General features: G+C 43.9%; 1 protein-coding gene across 2 annotated transcripts in view; it reads right to left on the reverse strand.

Moving 5' to 3' along the window:
* Positions 1-658: 658 nt before the first annotated feature.
* Positions 659-18,226, reverse strand: part of LOC144178491 (uncharacterized) — a 33,363-nt gene continuing 15,795 nt past the window's right edge. The window contains exons 10-14 of one of the 2 annotated variants that reach the window (XM_077706391.1): positions 14,745-15,087; positions 11,108-11,203; positions 8,534-8,719; positions 6,042-6,163; positions 659-1,573 (exon numbers count right to left, since the gene is read on the reverse strand). In XM_077706391.1, coding sequence (XP_077562517.1) covers positions 1,424-1,573; positions 6,042-6,163; positions 8,534-8,719; positions 11,108-11,203; positions 14,745-15,087 — 897 coding nt within the window. In that variant the 3' untranslated portion in view covers positions 659-1,423. The remainder of the gene's footprint in view (positions 1,574-6,041; positions 6,164-8,533; positions 8,720-11,107; positions 11,204-14,744; positions 15,088-18,226) is intronic. The other variant, XM_077706392.1, reaches the window with a different exon arrangement.

The following is an 18,226-nucleotide window of genomic DNA, read 5'->3' on the forward strand; positions in this document are numbered from 1 at the left end:
TTATCAGTCGGCCATGCGCAGACGTTGAACCTGAGCGTCCCATTGTTACTTTACCATTTCTAGAAACACAGCGCCGCTGCCGCTTTCATTTACGCACGAGCACGGCCGTTCTGGGCGGCCGTTCTGAAGATTCAGCGAGTCTCCAGTGGTGTAGCTTGTTGGTTTAGACAAAACAACACAGTTCAGTTCCTGCTGTTTTGTATTGCACTTGCAGTACTATTTCCAGGACGTTCTAAAATGGGCGGCGTCAGCCACGTCGAACATTGAAGTGGTATAGCTTGTTGGTAGTTTGGACGAAGAAATGAAACAGGTCATTTCCTGCTATGTTGTAAGTAAATACTACCCTCCCCACCCCCCTCCCCCCTCCGGTCAGATCTCCCTAATGCCATCCCGGCAAGCCTGGCAGGTATGCAATAAGCACTTATGTATTGATTTTCAGCCTCATATTTGCGCAATGTTTTGTTCTCGTTGAACAATGCTGACAAGTATGAACATTGCCACCGGACTTAGACGTTTAGATTTGGCTGTGGGTAGTGCACAGCTTCTGTTTAGCTTTGGCTGGGTGGCTGAATCGAGTCACAGACAGACAGACAAAAATTTCTGGGTTTAAGTAGCCCAAGAAAGACTATCGTCTTGAAAAATAGCACCGTACTCCCTGTGAAAAAAAAAATGTTTATTTCATAACAAAACGACAAACATTGGGGTACAAATAAATATTCAACCACCATCCTCAAGTAGCACCACAAGGAAAAGTGGAATGTGTTCACAGCAAAACGTTGGTTTTACTATAAAAAAAGCTGCTAACAATTGCACCGGACGTGTTCCAAACACAAAGCGAAAACCAGGCTGAAAAAAAACAAAGTGATCGCAGTGGAGCTGGAAAATGTGAGGCACGAGAACTGGAACTCGTCTTCAAGAAAACTGGGTCATTTTAGCCGATGTTTTGGTCAGGAACTGGCCACCATTGGCACCGCTTCGGCGTTTAAGTCCGCTGAGCTTTTTGAGATAACGGCTTTTAAAAGAAAAACACATTCTGAGGAGTACTAACGGATGCTTCGCTTTGCCACGTCAAATGGCAAGTGCATGCATTCAGCCGGGGAGAGTTACCAAAAATCCGCTATGAGATCCTAAGAAGCGAGTCATTAAAAGAATTTTCCATCCCGTGCACCCTTTGCATTTTTATTTTTTTTCTAACAACACATTTAAAAACAAGAAAATCACAAGCAGGTGATTAAGCAGAGAATGAAGTTTGGCGACATCCCACACCTTGAAAAGTAAAGCGTGCTCTCAAACTGTGCTAGCTGGTCCAGTGATTGCTCTGTCCCCCACTTGATCCACCGGGAATATGAGAAGTTTGCTTCTTGTTCAAGATGCCAGACAATGACTAGTGATGCTCTGTCGCGCGACTGGGCCTGCCAGCCAGCTAGCTAGCCTCTTCCTTGTTGTTCTCTTCTTCCGCCGTCGTCGTCGTCGCTGCTGCCGTCTCGGTTTCTTCGCTGTTCCACACAAAATTGTAATTCTTTTCCAGCCTCTCGTGTTTTTCGATTTCCTGGATAGCCTCCTGGTTGCCCATCTGCAATTTTTAGAGAGACATACAAGGTAGACTTAACTTTGTTTTGACTTCGTTTTGAGGGGAGACAACACTAGTCTTAAAACAACTAATTTTCAAGTAAACTTTGTAAAACTTCTCAGTCTAGCTGCTTCTTCTTCCCCCCCTCCCCGATTTCAAATATGCCATTGTTTTTTCAGTTGGTCACTTCCCGAGATAATTAGCCATTTTAGTCAAACAGTAGACAAAACAGTGTTGGTCATAGAACTAATCTCTATATTTTGCAATACTATATAATTGATTGATTGTAGGGTTTAACGCGCCGACGCAATGCAGATGATGAGGTGCGCCGTAGTGGAGGGCTCCGGATCAATTTTGACCACCTGGGGATCTTTAACGTGCGTAAAAAATCTTGCGCACACACACTTCTAATACTATAAACCCTGGTGAATGCAATATTCGAGGCAGTTCTTTTTTTTTTTGATGCATCGCTGGTAATTAATTTCACAGCTTATTAAACTTTAGTGGCACCAGTGGCAAGGAACCATTTTGAGTTCCCATTTCAACACCAGTTTAATGAGCTGTAAGATTAGTTGCAAGCAATGCATAAAAAAACTGCTTCAATTATTGCATGGACGAGAGTTCATAGCATTGTAAAATATAGATTTACAGTTTTATGACCAACACTGTTTTGTCTATTGTTTGACCAAAAATGGCTAATTCTATCTAATTATTTTGGGAACTAACTGACCAACTGAAAGAATAATGGCATATTTGAAATCAGTGGGGGAAAAGCAGCGAGACTGACAAGTTTCACAAAGTTTACTTGAAAATTAGAAGTTGTTTTCAGACCAGTGTCCCCCCCAAAAGGTCACACCTTTTCTAGCTGTTTGGATTTTGATCTTATGAAAACGGTGCCTTGTTTGTCGAGCAAAAAAATCAATAAAAGCTGGCATTTTGACCTGTTGTTTCTCTCCTACATTTTGGCGAGTTAAAAGTCACCAAAATGTTTAAGTGAGCCAAACAGTGCCAGGTAAGCCAACAGAACCTGTCAGATGCTGTCACCCGAGAGAAGGTGTTGTAAACATGGAATACAAGCGCCGTTGGCCACAGTGATGATCCATAATGCTGATGCCCAGCTTTGCCAAGTATTGACCGTACGAATCGTATTGTTACTTTTGCCGCTGGCTGTTGCATATGTTGGGCACGCATATGTGGACTGCATGTAGATTGTATGGGCAGATTGTATTTGTAAATGTTTAACTGAAATCGAAGGCAAAACAAAGCCTGCAAGCCATGGTAGTCGGGTGCCCTGTTTTGTAATGTTCAAAACCCAAGGTTTGTGGCACTTTAAAAATAAGTGCTTGACAAAAGCTGTTGGGTACATTTATTTTACATTCACACGTCCTCATATGATATCGCCTTTTGGAAGACTGCTTACTCTGCCAATTCCAATTCAAATTGTTTGCAAAAAGTCGTAGTGAGGGAAAAAAATACGGCGTGCCAAGATCTGTTTTCACGGTTTTGGTATTTCCTGCACAACAAAATTTCTGCTTTCACGTGCCGTCTGTAACCAACCAATATGGGCCAAGTTGTTTTAAGTGCAGAGCACTTTAGAGGCTCGCCTTGTCATCGTAGCTCCCTCACTGGACCCAAGTAGAGCCCCACGGCTTTCCGTCGTAACTGCTGTCGTCGCGGCATAACTAAGAAGCTTCGAAAGCCAGGTGGTTTAGATAGTCATAAGCATTCTAAACTCGTGATCCGCTGGCGCTCGTCATACATCTCCCTGTTGTTTAGCGGAAAAAAAAAAAAACGGTAGGTACATTTGAGGCAAAATATACGTAATTAACCGGCAGGGCCCGCGTTCATTTAGTTAGGAACGCTCGTTCGGTTGGTTTTTACGACAGTAAGTGAAAAAAAAAAGTGGCAGTGCAACGCCAGCACGTGCGGAAGGAAAAGCAAGCACAAGAACAGAACTCCCGCAGGTGCGGGAGTTTCAGGCAGGTTGTGCGCGAGCACTGCGAAGGCAGGAAATTTGAATTCCATGGGGTGGTAGCAGTGAGCGGATAACGGCGCTACAGCCCATTATGGCGAATCACTGCTCTGCCCTTCTGACAGCTTTCACGTTGAGTGGAACGGCTTTGATTTTTTTGCTTTCGTGCTTCAGTGCCCCTTAATGTAAGAGTGGTAACTGCTACCCAGTGCTACGGCGCTGCACTACAGGGTAGGAGGTCGTAAGTTTGACTTCCGGCCTCGGGGGCTGTTGAAGGAAATGAAAACAAAAACGCTTTGCGTGCATGACATGTTAGTGCACATTAAGCATACCTGGATGGTCTAAATTAACTTGGCCATCCACTAGGGGTCAATTCGCACCACTAAAACCCGAATTTATAAGCAGGTAGAATGTTGGGGGAGGAAGCAAATGCTCATTTACAAAGAGTGGAGTGATGTTTTTTGTTCAGAAAGCCAGTAAGAAGTGTGGAGAGAGAGAAGCTCGGGATTTGCTGTCCTCATCAGAAAAGCAGAGTACATTTTCTATAAGGGTAAAAATTTAGAAGTGGAACTAAAGGCCGCCAGCAACACATTCTGGAGGAACTGTAGACAGAGAGACCAGAATACCTGATGCATTAATGTACAGAAACAATGCGCTCATTTCTGGTCGCGCAACGGCACCACTGAGCTTGAGCGGCCATCTGAGTTTTGGTGGCTTAGATTAGCAGATGGCGCTGGTTGACGCGATTTCGGTTGGGGCTCAAATAAAACAAGTTCAAATTAAAATAGTAGTGTCAAATTTCTCCAGCTGCTTAATGTCGCGAGCCAAAGGGCATGCGAAAGAACAAAATTCCCAAGAAAACCTTTCTGTTCCAGAGTTGCCATGTCTACATTTGTAATATTCCACTATCCTCCCTTTAAAAGGCTGTGTACAGGGGGGATTAAAAGAAATGCGAACAACGGAGTGCACAGCCTCCAACGCATGCTGCGCCATCTGGCTGCAAAGTCAGTAAACTGCGCGCATGCGCACTTCTTCGAGAGCGTTTGAGAGTGTGGCCTACATTTATGGGGAATGCCTGATCAAGAAGCTGCGCCGCTCGTTTATTTTGAGGCACCTTTTCACGCTGCGTTGCCACTGAGCAGCATGATCGCTGAAGGGCATCATGCTAGCTGCAATCAGCCTGCTGTACGCTTGTCTCCCGAATGTAGTAGATAACAGTATGCTCAGTGGCAACAGAGCAAGAAAATACACCTCAAAATAAATGGGCGCCGTCGCTTTTGTATCAAGCATTTCCCCTAAGAGTAGGCCACACTCTCAAACGCTCTGAAAGAACCACGCATGCGCGCAGTTTACTGACAGTGCAGCCAGACGGTGCAGCATGTGTCGGAGACTGTGCGCTCCGGTGTTCGTATTTCTTTTCATCCCCCCTGTACCTTATCCGGGGCCATGTAACATCTTCAAATTTCTGCACGTGCACAAGAACTGATGTGCTCAGCACAGAACTCTGAGGTTTTTCAAAGGGAAAGATGCAATATGGAGTGGCTATCACAGGGAAGCTACTTACAATGAGAATTAAAGTTCACTCCACAGGTGGCAGTCTCCCTGCATATGGTGCTTTTATATTCCGAACAAAACACAGTTCTAAACTTTACTTCATAGTCGTGTGAGAAGCTCTAAAACCACATCGTTCCTTATTTATTGATTTGGGGAGGAAAAGCAGTGGCTTTTTTCTTAAGAATGACCAGTCGTTCTTTTTTTATATTTCTAACTTTTCACTGGGTCCATTTTTCATGACTTGGAGGTGACTTACAAAATGTGCAGAAATCAAGTCCTTGCATAAGGTAAGTCATTTACAGTACACAGAACGGCAGTTTCATTGCCAAGAATGTGATGCAAATATACACTCTCTTGGTACAAATAATATAATTGGCAAACATATAAAAGACAGCGAAAGCCTGCTACACTAAAGTGGCTAAATAACAAAAGCTCAACTTTGTCTTCAGCCATTTTCACCACACAGAAGGGTATCTGATATAACCTCATTTAGCAAGGTCTGACACCGTTCCATACAGCCCAACATGCCGAGCTCTCGGTCTTAGTATGTATCACATAGCAGTGATACCACTCAAAAGGCTGAAAGTTAGTAATACGACACAAAAGCTCTCTCTCTTCCCCGTCATATCCGGTACCAAACCGGAAATGAAACCACCTCTTCATGGGAATCACTATTATCTATGATAACCGCCAATTCCATAAGCAGTAGCTAACATTCCCTCTTCGAGAGATTTTTAAAAAGCTGACCCTTACTCGCTGCTTTCGCATCTATTGTTCACGGCAAGATGGGTACCACAATTGACTGTTTACTACTGCATTACTGCGTAAAGCTAAAAGCACATTATATAAAGATAACAAAAATATAAAGGTGTGTTATATCGTATCGTAAAACACTGCCTTGCAACGTCACCAGCAACCCAGCAACGGAACAGGCAGTATACTTACCAAGAGGGTGACTATCATGTTCTGGAATTGTTTCGTCTCTTCTGGAGATAGAATATTGTAGGTTTTCGAATTGTCATCATTGTAATAACCAGCAGTGATGATTTTCACCTCAATTTTCCTTCCTGTAAAAAAATAATAATAATAAAACAGCACACAGATGGTACTGTAAGCGAAAGAAACTTAAAAATCTCCCCACTAGCACTGCTTCCATGCGTAATTAAAAACGAACACATGTCAGCATCAGGCAATAAATTTACTATAGTCCAACATGCTCAAACAAGCCAGAAAACAGACTGCAATAAGCAAACAAGAAGGTGGGGCAGTCATCTAACAATGTCTGTTTGAGTGAAATGCTCTTTCTTACTCAATACAAACTCTGCCATTTGAAGGTATTATGTTCTGCCTCGAAAAAAAAAGAAATCTCTTAACCTTAATTAATTTAATTCATCTACAGGTAGCCTGTTACACTGACCATAGAAATGACAGCGGTAATTGCAATCACCATGCAAGCAATGATGGCGAAGTATGAATTTACTGTATTCGGCCAACGACAGCTGTCAGTGGCAAGCTGTGCTTACTTTGCTATGTTCAAGGTTGCAAGTTAGAGTCCTTGTTACGAGCTACGAGTGCTACGAGCACTGCATTTTTGATGAGGAACATAAATGCCTGCACATCAAGACTTCAGCACATGTGAGAGACGCGCCCCCCATATACCATATTTACTCGGTTCTAAGCACCCCCGTTTTTCCACGCTCGCGATGCCCGAAATGAGGGGGGTGCTTAGATTTGAAAAACCTAAACTACCTCCCCAACGCCACTTTTTTTCACGGCCGTATCTCGACGAGACGGGCGCAAGGAATGATGTTTTCTTTGACCAATATTCAACCGAAAAATAGGTACAGACAGTGAACCCACTGTGTTCGTATGATACCCAGTCACTTTCACTACCATTTGAGCCTGTTGTGCTGCTTGGGCTGCCACTTTTAGTGTCCCCCAGTAGGTCGTATTTTGTTCCGTTGAGGTGGTTTTGTAATTGAAAGCTTCATAAATGACTTCGCCACAATGTCAACTTGAGTCAGCTTCCACGTGTCTGAAGTTCACCTTGCGATGGTTGCTTAGAAAAGGTGGTGCTTAGATTTGCATACAAACTTTTTTTCAAAATTTTCCCCCAAAAGTAGGGGAGGGTACTTATAATCGGGCCTGCTTAGAATCGAGTAAATACGGTATGTGATTCCAAGGCCCGGCCTTCACTACAGCCCACCTCAGAGCACAGGTCTTGCTAAGCAGGTAAAACCGTAAATCGAAAACAAAAATTGAGGAAAATATGAAGTTATAGTCGTCAAACGAGAATGATGTACTGGTGCTTTCTCTTTTACAAAATGGCCCAACCTCCTCCTGGCATTCAATGGTGGATGTCAGCAACAATGTTGCTTTATAGCAGTCACTCATATTTTGCTCTGTGTTACTAGTCTGCAAAAAGAATTTGAGCTCAGCGTACAAATCCCCCACTTCCCATAAGTAGGCCATTGTTTTTTGTACGCTACTGCTGGAGAATGAACATTCCTGCATGTTGGGCTACTCTGACAAGGATTTCAAGTTTCCCCAAGTAGCTGCGCTTCCTTTTCAGTTCGCTGTCGACTTTATTCAGAATCTCCAGCTTCTTGAAAAAAAAGGGCTATCCTTTTGTGCGACATAGCTGACAGCAGCCCGATTGATTTGGTTGGGAGAAGTTCTTTTACAGTAAAAACCTCGCACAAGCGTCTCAGCAACCGAACATCCACTATGACCAGACGGCGGCAACGGCGGGAAGTTGTGCATTTTGAAGGTGTGGTCCTCTCTTCAAGACCAATGAGACACCAGAAACTGAGTGACGTCGAGTCGCTGCCCAACTGCATGACTGCCCAAGGCCATCAAGGCGTTCTTCTCCCCGGCGGCACGGCCGCGGTAGACTCGGCGCGCCGTGCATGCTCACACAACAGCCCGGCCGCTCCCGGAGAAGGAGCGACAGAGAGGGGAGAATGAGCCCATATGTCACCGTTGCTTGCTCGCTCGGCAATCTGGCGCCTCGCCGGCTCGTTCGTATCATCCACAGGGCTGCGCAGGTCCGTTTGTAACAGCCGAAATTTTTCCCATTAATGCAATTTCGCCAAGACTTCTCAGAAATTCGTACCATCCCAAAATTCACATCACCCAGAATCGTATCATCGAGATTCCACTGTACTCGCCTAAATTTGCAGCAAGACACTCATTACTATCGATGGTTTGATGGTCCTGCTTAGTGTACCTTGCTAAACTATTACCCAGGATGCTAAACTAGGTAGCTTCCTGGATATGGCTCAATCTCGCTTCGTATCCGCTAAGCCTTGAGGCTATGAAATAAACGAAAACACACCTTGTGAGGACACCTGGGCATGCATTTACAACATTGTGCATCATTCAGCACACACAGCAGCTTTTGGTATCCCCCTGCCGAGCAGTACAACTCTGCCCACCTCCAGTGCTCACACCAGCCTTCTGCAGCTTGTCTCGCAATGCATTCTCCAGCTTGGACTTGTACTCGGGGGACAAATCCCGCTCCCTGTAGCCGATCGTCGGCTTATTGGCCTCGCTGTTCTTGGTCCACTGGTCAAATCGCCGGATGCGAACCCGCAGGCTCCCAGCACCCTCAGGCTCCGTATCTGCACGTGCAAAGCACGGGCACCACCCTTTTAACACGGCAGGAAGCTAACAGCAAAGCTTTCTTTTCACATCTTTGAGCCCGCAAGGTGGCTGCCACACCAGTCGTTTGACAAAAAGACATTTTTTCTGTCTCAGATCACTTTCATACCAAATATTGCTGCCGCATTGGAAAATAAGAAGTTAACTGAAGACAAAGGCAGTCGTGTACTGCTTCCAGTGTCCCTCTGCATGCTGGGAGTAAAAAAAAGGTGTCCGCATCACGAAAATGCTGCAAAGTAACCGCCGACACACCCGTCTCTACCCAATGAACTGATAAGCACCATGCAATAATCTCGTGCATACCATGCACAATCTCATGCACAGCCTCAACGAGGATCACAAAGCCTTACACTGAACAAGAGCACTGTTGTGCCATCTCCTCTTCTAAAACGGCGCGCCGTAGCGTTTTAAGTGCAGAGCACTTTATGGGCTCGCCCTGTCGTCGTAGCTCGCTAACGGGCGATGCGACTGCCGGAATCAGGCGGTGTAGCGAGATAACGGACCCAAGTAGAGCATGATGTACCATCGTGAGGGGGTCACGCTGAGGCTTCGAAAACCCCATGGTTTGAATATTCATAACCGTTCGAACCTCGTGAACCGCTGGCGCTTGTCATACATCTCCCCATTGTTTAGTGCGAAGAAAACTGTAGGTACATTTGAGCCAAAATATACGTAATTAACTGGCGGCACCCGCGTTCACTTATTTAGGAATGCTTGTTGGGTTGGTTTTTGTGACAGTAAGTAAAAAAAAAGTGGCAGTGCAACGCCGGCACATGCGGGAGGAAAAGCAAGCACAAAAAGAACAGAACTCCCGCTGGCGCAGTTTCAGGCAGGGGGCGCGCGAGCACTGCGAAGATGGGAAATTTGAATTGCATTGGGTGGTAGCAGTGAGCGGATAACGGAGCTGCAGCCCATTACGGCGAATCACTGCCCTGCACTTCCAAAAGCTTTCACGTGGAGTGGAACCGCTTTAATTTTTTGTACAGTGTACAACACAATTCTCAATTCCTCTGCTGTTGAAGTGAAGCTGTCATATAGCATATAATTTCTTCACCCATTTAGTGTCTCTGCAGCCAGATGCTCACACGGTGTTTCAAATCTAGAGAACCAACATTTACTTTCTAGGTGAAAAGGGTCCGTAGCTTTGCATGCAGGTGTTTGAAAGAACATGTGCAAAGACAGTGAAAACACAAGTTTTAAATCTAGGGAATCGACATTTACTGTATTTACTCGCATAATGATTACACTCGTATAATGATCGCACCCCTGAAGTTCGTCGTCAAAATATGACTTTTTTTCTTTCCCGCACAATGATCGCACCCTGAACTTGCCGCAGCCATATGTCGTATGTGTTCCAAGTCTAGACGACGATAGTCATGCTTACGTTAGTTTGCTCCTCTTTCAAAGCGGACATGGCTATGTTATTGCCGCGGGCTTGATGATATTAGAGATATTGGTAAGCGCGAGTTCGTTATTGGTGCGCAAAGAACTCTCACTAAATGCACATAATGCACGTCCTGTGTCTTATTTTCCTTGTCCCGTCCGAATGCGCAGTTTTAAGTATGTACTCACAAAACATATAAAAAAAACGCGCTCGGCTGGCTGTTTCGGCAGCCATGTCTTGATGTCCCACACTGTGACAGTAGCAGCCACTTATTGGTCGACCTGTTCTCACCTCACAGTAGACTCGTTCCGGCGCGTTCCGCAATGAGAACACGGCGTTTTGCATCGCTCGGTCTTATTCGGTGGTCAGTGGAGTTTTTATTATGTTTTTATTTGTTATGTTTATTATGTTCATGAGACTTATCATAAACATTCTGACCTGCAACTTGCGTTTTCTGCGCTGAAACTTTTCCAGAAAAATTTACCTTGCGTAATGATCGCACCCCTAACTTTGCATCATATTTTTGGAAAAAAAAGTGCAATCATTACGGAGTAAATACGATACTTTCGAGGAGAAAATGATCCCTATTTTCCCATGCAGGTGCCTGAAAGAACATGTGCAAAGACAGTGAAGAAGCAAGTTGCAAATCTAGGGAATCAACATTTACTTTCTAGGTAACAATGGTCCCTAGTTTCCCATGCAGCTGCTTGAAAGAACATGTGCAGAGACAGTGAGAAAGCACGTTTCAAATCTAGGGAATCAACATTTACTTTCTAGGTAACAATGGTCCCTAGTTTCCCATGCAGCTGCTTGAAAGAACATGTGCAGAGACAGTGAGAAAGCACGTTTCAAATCTAGGGAATCAGCATTTACTTTCTAGGTGAAAAAGGTCCCTAGTTACCCATGCAGGTGCTTGAAAGAACACATGCAAAGACAGTGAGAACGCAAGAGAAGGAACTTTTACCTGCTTGAGTCTCAGAATCTCCGTCACCACTGGGCCTGCTGGCTTCAGCATCACCCTGGCCATCTTCCGAAGAATAAGCAGAGTTGTCCTCATAGTCTGAGGACAGAGTGTGCAATAAAGTGTGAGCTTCATGCTATAAAACATCCTCTCACAAGTGGTTTCCTAAAACCTGCAATTTGTGCAGCTTTTAGCACAGCACGCTCACTCTATAACAAGATGTCTGCCAAATTTGACTTCCCCAATCCCTGTGCTTTCTGCGTTTTTCCTCAGCATTTCATTCAAAAATTTCCTGGGTGGCTGATGAAAAAACCATGTTTCAAAACCCCGTGCCACATTTCTACCAAACAAAAGTGGGCTCTTTAATTCATACATTTGTAACTCACGCTTGAAGGCCACTAATTCAGAAATATCCTAAAGAGTGCAGAAGTTTTCATTTAGAGTTTACTGCATAAAAAATGAATATACACATTGTTATGAATTCACTTAATCAATCCTTTCATATCTTCTGTTAATTGTTGCTCGTGTGATGCACCCCAAACAACTGAACGCCGTTCTATATCTAGCGTTTGCAAAAGGTTCTCACAGTTGTGACTCCTTACAGCACAAAACCTACCAAAAATTAACGTGTACCATAGATTAAGGCACCAACACTGCTTAGCTTCCAGGCATCTTGCGAGCCACAGTATAATTAGAGCCCCTTACTTTTTGCGGTGAAACATTTCAAATTCTGCGATTCTAGGGGAATCTGCAAAATTCCGCGACAACATTGAAACAGCATAAGGTATATGTAACAGCTCATTTATTAGACGCTTCAGACTCCGAACGGGCTAGATTTTATTTACAACTGAAGGAAGCTGTTGTGGCTGACCATCTGGTGATGCTTTGTGCTTTGTTCACCAAGAGAATGGCGCTTGTTGTGAGGCACGATTTCACCATAGCGACTGAATGACCAACAAGTATTTAAGGGCAATGGAAGAAAGTGTTGGAGTCAGGTGTTCCATCCCAGCCCAGAAAGCCAGGACATCAAAATCTTCACGTGGCTTTTCTTGTTTAGAAAGAAATTGTGCCAAATCCCTGTCACTAGACTTGAGGTCTTGGGCAGACTTCAGGTACACTTGCCATTCAGCAGCTAGGGCTATAAATCCAGGAACGGCCCCAAACTCTGATCTCTTCTCTGAGAGACACCCAACTTGCTGGGGATCCAAGCACCTCACACTCTTGAAGAACTTCCAAGTGTCAGAGTTCTCCAAGTATACTAGCGCCTTGCTAGCCACTTTACTCATTGCACCCTTCATTTGTTTGCGATCTGATGGGCCTTGTCGTGTGCAATGTTCTCTTTCTGTGGCTATGGCTAAGCCCCTTGATTCGGGTGGAGGCTGCGCCACCTAGCCACTTTTATTATTTGATAAGGTGCAAGTTTAACAGATGCAAGTTTAAATTTTCAACAGTAAAAATGTTGCAGACAAGAGAAACCATTTTGCTATTACTTTTCCGCCATATTTCACCGAATATATCGTTTTGGGGACGTAGCACCACACTTTTAACAATTTTTTTGCAATTCCGCGAAAACACTTTAATTCCGCAATTTTTTGCGGAATTGCGGAATCGCGGAAAGCTAGGGGCTCTAAGTATAATAGAATGAGCATACCTGGAGTGTTCATCCCAACAAATGAACTTTGGAAAAGTGTAACAATAAGCAACTCTACAACCTCATTCACCAGGAAAATGCTCTGGAAAAGAGTCCTTTGCCTACGCAAGTTATAGCATAAACAGAAGGTATGTGAATGCTTCTGTTCATATGTACAAAAAACAGTCCAAAGATACAAATCAGTATTATGTCCGTCTTACTTTTTGTTTGTTAGGGGTGCTATGGTTTTGTGCCATTTCTTGCGAGTATGCAATTGTACTGCTTTTCTGCACTAACTTTTGTTCAGTCGATGTGTTGTGAAGTAAGCCGTGTTTCAATAAATACATTCTCCATTTACAGATAAATAAAAATCCATGCTAGTAATAACAACTGAATACATAAGGTGAACTACAATATTCAACTCACTGCATCAGGGCCTACTTATAGGAAAGGGTAGCATTGCATTTCAATTTTTATTTTAGAAAAAAATGGCTCCACGAAAATCACGTATACTAAACATATACCCGCTGCTCGAAAAATTCTGGCTGCCTTCCACTGTTGTGGTAAGCGAGCTTTAGAATGAGAGTCTGAGCTTTAGACTGAATGGTCTCATTGGTTGGGTTTCTTGTGTGTGCATAAGCATATGCTTCCCATTTGAAAAAAAAAAAAAAATGAATCCTTGACCAGGACGGAAAAATGGAAAAATTTCCCTGAGATAAACCTGATCAATTTACACTCGTTGAATTCAGTCAAGACTCTCAGCTTTCCGAGTTTTCCCAGCTGGTAGATACCCCTATAAATAAAGCCAGCTTAGTAGCTTAACATATTTTGGTTTAAGAAACAAATTTGTTCAGCACGACCCATCAGTAGAATATAAGCATCTTTGCACAACGGAGCTCAATGCATCAAAGGCCACATTTGCCACATCTATACAACTAGACTAGATCATGAAATGCACCGTGACTACGCGAGAAATCTTTTTGCACGCCGAAAGAATTAAGTCGAGACAGGACACGAAAAGGCCAGAGCAATGATAAAAAAGAAAATATAGGGATCAACAACCCCAATACACTTACTAACGATTGAATAAATAAATAAGCGAATAAAAAAAGGAAACGAATCCAGTACTTGTTTTTTACTTGAGCATAACTTTACGAGTGTCTAACTCGTCACCCAAGCCAAAGTGCTACCAAACAAGAAACAAGTGCCTCATTCAAAGCACACAGAGAGATCACAACAGTAGCAGCTGCTCTGCTGTCCCCACATCAATCTATCTGCGCACCAAAAGCACCCTAGTACAGTAAAAGCTCGTAATTCAAACTCGGTTAATTAGAACTTCCGGTTCATTCGAACTTATGCCCTGATCCCAGCAAAGCCCCAGCAAAGGGGAAAAACTCCCGATAATTCGGACGCGTCGGTATCCACAACGGTTAATTCTAACTATGATTCTCTGGTTTCCATCGCTCCTCGCAGAAGAAGTTGGCCCAGAGTGATTACAATGCATTGCAAATCCAAACCAAACCAAATTTACTAGAGATGCAAAACAATGAAACAGAAAAACAACATCGCGGCGACCACGCCACGCTCCTGCAACAGCTTATTTCGCTTCTACAGAGGGCACCACGCCACCGGCACCAGCGCTCCAGCGCATGCCATTACTATTTACGAAACATTGTTTACGAAACCACCTGCCACAAAACGTGTAGTAGCGCCTAATTCGCAATAACAAATCCAGAGGTGGCTTCTTTTTGTGTTCTGCCCGCGCAGTGTGGCACGATTTCTATTCATTCTAGCGCCAGCCGTTAATTCGAACTCCACTTAATTCGAACAATATTACGGTCCCCTTCCAGTTCCAATTAACGAGCTTTTCCTGTACTGAAATTCACTCCTTTCATGTTTGCTGCATGGGCAGTGTTTGCTTCCAAACTCCCTGGCCCATGCAAGCTCAACGAACTCTTTAGGAGCAGTGGCTAGAGCCACACCGAGAACAAGGATTCGGCAAACCCCTACCTTCCCCTTCTTCCTCCTCGTCAGGGATGGTGATGATCTTTTGAATTACCGCTCCCTCGCCCCCGTTTGCATCTCCTTCGGCCAGTTCTTGGGTCGGGGTCTCTGGCTGGGTGAGGGGCTCACTGCCTCCGGCAGTCGGCTGGTCGTCGAGGGTTTGCTCCTGAGGAGGTGCTGCCTCCCCCTCCTCCCCCTCGGCCCTCACGGCCTGCCCCACCTGACCTTCGAGCTGGGTCTCCAGTCGCTTCAGACGCTTGATGAGCTTGCCGAGAAACGCGTTGGTGTCCGCTTGGTTGCTCTCCTTCAACTGGGCGTCGGCCTCATCCTGGAGGTCCCCTTCAGCTTTCTGGAAGGACGACAACGCAGCCACCAGGGAATTACAGGTCAGATCAGCACACACTCCAAACGACGTGCCGTACACAGAGGGCCACTGACATGCCGAATTTCGCGTAAGTAAATTAACGGGTAAATTGGGAAGACTTTTTCGCAATTCTAAAGTATATTACTAACTTCCCCATGTGTGGGCACGGCAGTGGGGTCCATGGTTGTTGTAACAAAGAGGAGAGAGTGTTTGAAACTAGGAAACTGCAGACTGGAATGTGAAACCTTAATCTTATCCAAGGGCAAGATTCTCATCACAGAATGTTACAGAAAGTGGAAATTTTCTCCTCACTAGGTTAACATAAGGGCCATATCCGGATGAAGTACTACTTCAAACTCAATGTGCACATAGGCCTTCACAAAAATTGCTTGCACATGGGAACCATGTCCATGAAATTACTGAAGTAAGTTTATTAAGCTGCCCAGACGCCCTGGAACATTCGCCACCTTATTCGTAGGTGCAGTCTCTGTGAAGAGACAGAATACATACACCCGAACCTGAGCGAGCAAAAAGGGGGCCCAGATAATTGCTGTGAACATTTAGAACATCGATTGTTCCTGACAAACACTAAAGGAGCCACAGATTGTGCCCTGTAACCTGTCCACAGCAGTCCATAAAGCAGCGACCTATGTATAACAATGTGGCACGCAACACTATATTTCGTGGCTGATAAACTATTCCAGTATCACATGCCCCTTTAAGGGCAGGAATCGGTAAGAATTCGAAGTTATTTTTTACAAATTCATATTTTCCACAAAAGTACGCTCGGCTTTCAGCTTTCCTCATGAACCTCTCTCTCTTGCTGCCAGATCACTGCGGAAGCAAGCACGGTGTTAGGCTTGCTTCGGCAGGTGAAACAAAATGAGTCATCTCAATAAAAGACCCAACCTTGATCATTTTGTGTCAGGCAACGATAGAGGGATGCTTTTGTTACTACATGTGTCAACACCTGTGAAACAACCCTAGGAAATTTGGAGCAATTGTACAACAAGAAATGGATGTGCGAGCCTTGAGATTTGCACTCAAAGATGCCTAACACTTTCATAACAACATACAGCAATAACAGAATATAGTACATGGAATCATCCAAAAGGTTAAATATTCAGGCTTCCACACCTACAGTACTAGCACTGAGACAGCTCCACATCTTTCAGTAAGGCGGCAAAAAAGTGCACACTTGAGCCACTTGAGATTGCAGGTAAATGTTGATTCTGGAGAACAAAGTCCCAACAAATTTTTTTTTATGTTAGCCAGAAAATATTTCTACTCTAAAACAGTTTTACCAGATTGTTGCAACGTTCGACATTTTACAAAATAATTCTTGCTACTTTCGTTGCAGATTTTATTGGACCTGATTTGTTTTTAACCGTGACTGCAAAAAATTCCTTTCACATGTAACCATATACAGTTGAACCCCTTTATAAGAGACACTTACCAGGGAGCAGTTTCTGTCTCTTATACGAGATCTCTCTTATAAGCAGGGTACCATGTTTTCACTAACTGATCAACCCATAGTTCAATGTAAGCACCGTATGACTAAAATAAGCTCAAAAGAACGCTACAGCATGTTGCAATAGATTCATTCAAATTTATGTTTGGCCCCCAGAATTTATGAAACAGTTCTGAATCTTTGTTTGCTTCATGACTGTATTTACGCTGTTTTTTACAACTGATTCTACAAGCTTTCGTTCCTTTCACTGTTTGTGGAAGATGAATCGTAGATGTTGAGTTCACAAGCCTGATGAATAGCTGGAGCGCACAGCTTTTCCCACTGTGTGCTCAGGCTGCTCATTACACTTGCAGGACTCTACATCTGCGATGCTTCTTGATTGGGAGCTATGCGAGTGGGAGAGCCCGCATGTGCGGTCGCGCTCCAATGGATGGCAGTAAGCTTCAACCACTTCTGCAAGTTACATTTTAATTGGCAGGGCTTCTCATCATCATTTCATAGCTGACTGAACCACTGTGTGTTTGCTGCAGTTATAATAAATGGCGACTGCAAGCGTATGTCGTCCACCTGCGTTTCCACAATGGAAGCAACTGCAGTTAGTGACTGGTAGCACTGCATCTGAAGTTAAAATGTCTGTGACAAGCGAGATTGTTGATTAAAGTTCAAGGATGACTTGTCCCTTATAACCAACTGTCTTCTACATCCGATGTCTGTTATAAAAGAGGTCAATTTAATGGGAAAGATAGGGCAACCAACCATGTGGGTGAATAGTGTCTCTTATACCCATTTGTCTCTTACATCCATGTCTCTTATAACAAGGTTCAACTGTATAAAGTGCAAATACTATTCAAGGGACCAGCGAAGTGAACTTACTGAAGTCTTATTGAATGCAAAATGCAGCCCCAAATATGGATGCAATGGGCTAAAACATAACCCGTGTGATTCGTTATTTGTCAACTCAGCATAGTCTAGAACCTTAGTTTGGCCAGAATGGGTAGCATAAGTAGAAACATCTTGCATCATTCGCAGAGGCCGCACCAACTACATACAGTTGACTGTCAATAATTCGAAGTCACTTAATTGGAAGCCATGTTCAAGTCCCAGCAATTTTACACGCAATTCAATAAAGAAATTGTTCGATAATTTGATACTATAACACAATACATCGGTTAATTAGAAGTTATTTGGAATAAAAAGCATCTAGGTGCTCGTCATATCGGCTTAAAATTAACAATTTTTAAGCTCCAAAACATTGCCATGCTCTGCGCTATGTCGGCGCCATCGCAACTGAGACAGTGCACAGTCGTAAACTATCAGGGCAAACTGTGTTCTAAGCTCAAACTGCTGACAAAGGTTGAGATTCTGAACAAAATCAAGCAGAAAGACATGTTAGAGACTAATGGCAATGTTGTTATTGTTCTTTCTGTTCAATTGGAAATTTGGTCAATTTGAAGTTTTTTGCCATCCCCATGGACTTGCGGTACCCATGGACTGTACCTTAACGATGTCATGCTGGTTTTAAATGCATTTTCATGCCATCACAGCCTTCAAAATCCCATTTTCACCCAATTCATGGTCAATAAAGAAGGAGGCAAAAAAAAATATTCCCTACAATTCATGGATGTCCTGCAGTATAAAGTCACATAACATGCA

Source organism: Haemaphysalis longicornis, unplaced genomic scaffold (genome assembly GCF_048455015.1).
Source record: "Haemaphysalis longicornis isolate Haplotype H1 unplaced genomic scaffold, Haemaphysalis longicornis Haplotype H1 scaffold_4, whole genome shotgun sequence".
NCBI classification, from domain to species: Eukaryota; Metazoa; Arthropoda; class Arachnida; order Ixodida; family Ixodidae; genus Haemaphysalis; species Haemaphysalis longicornis.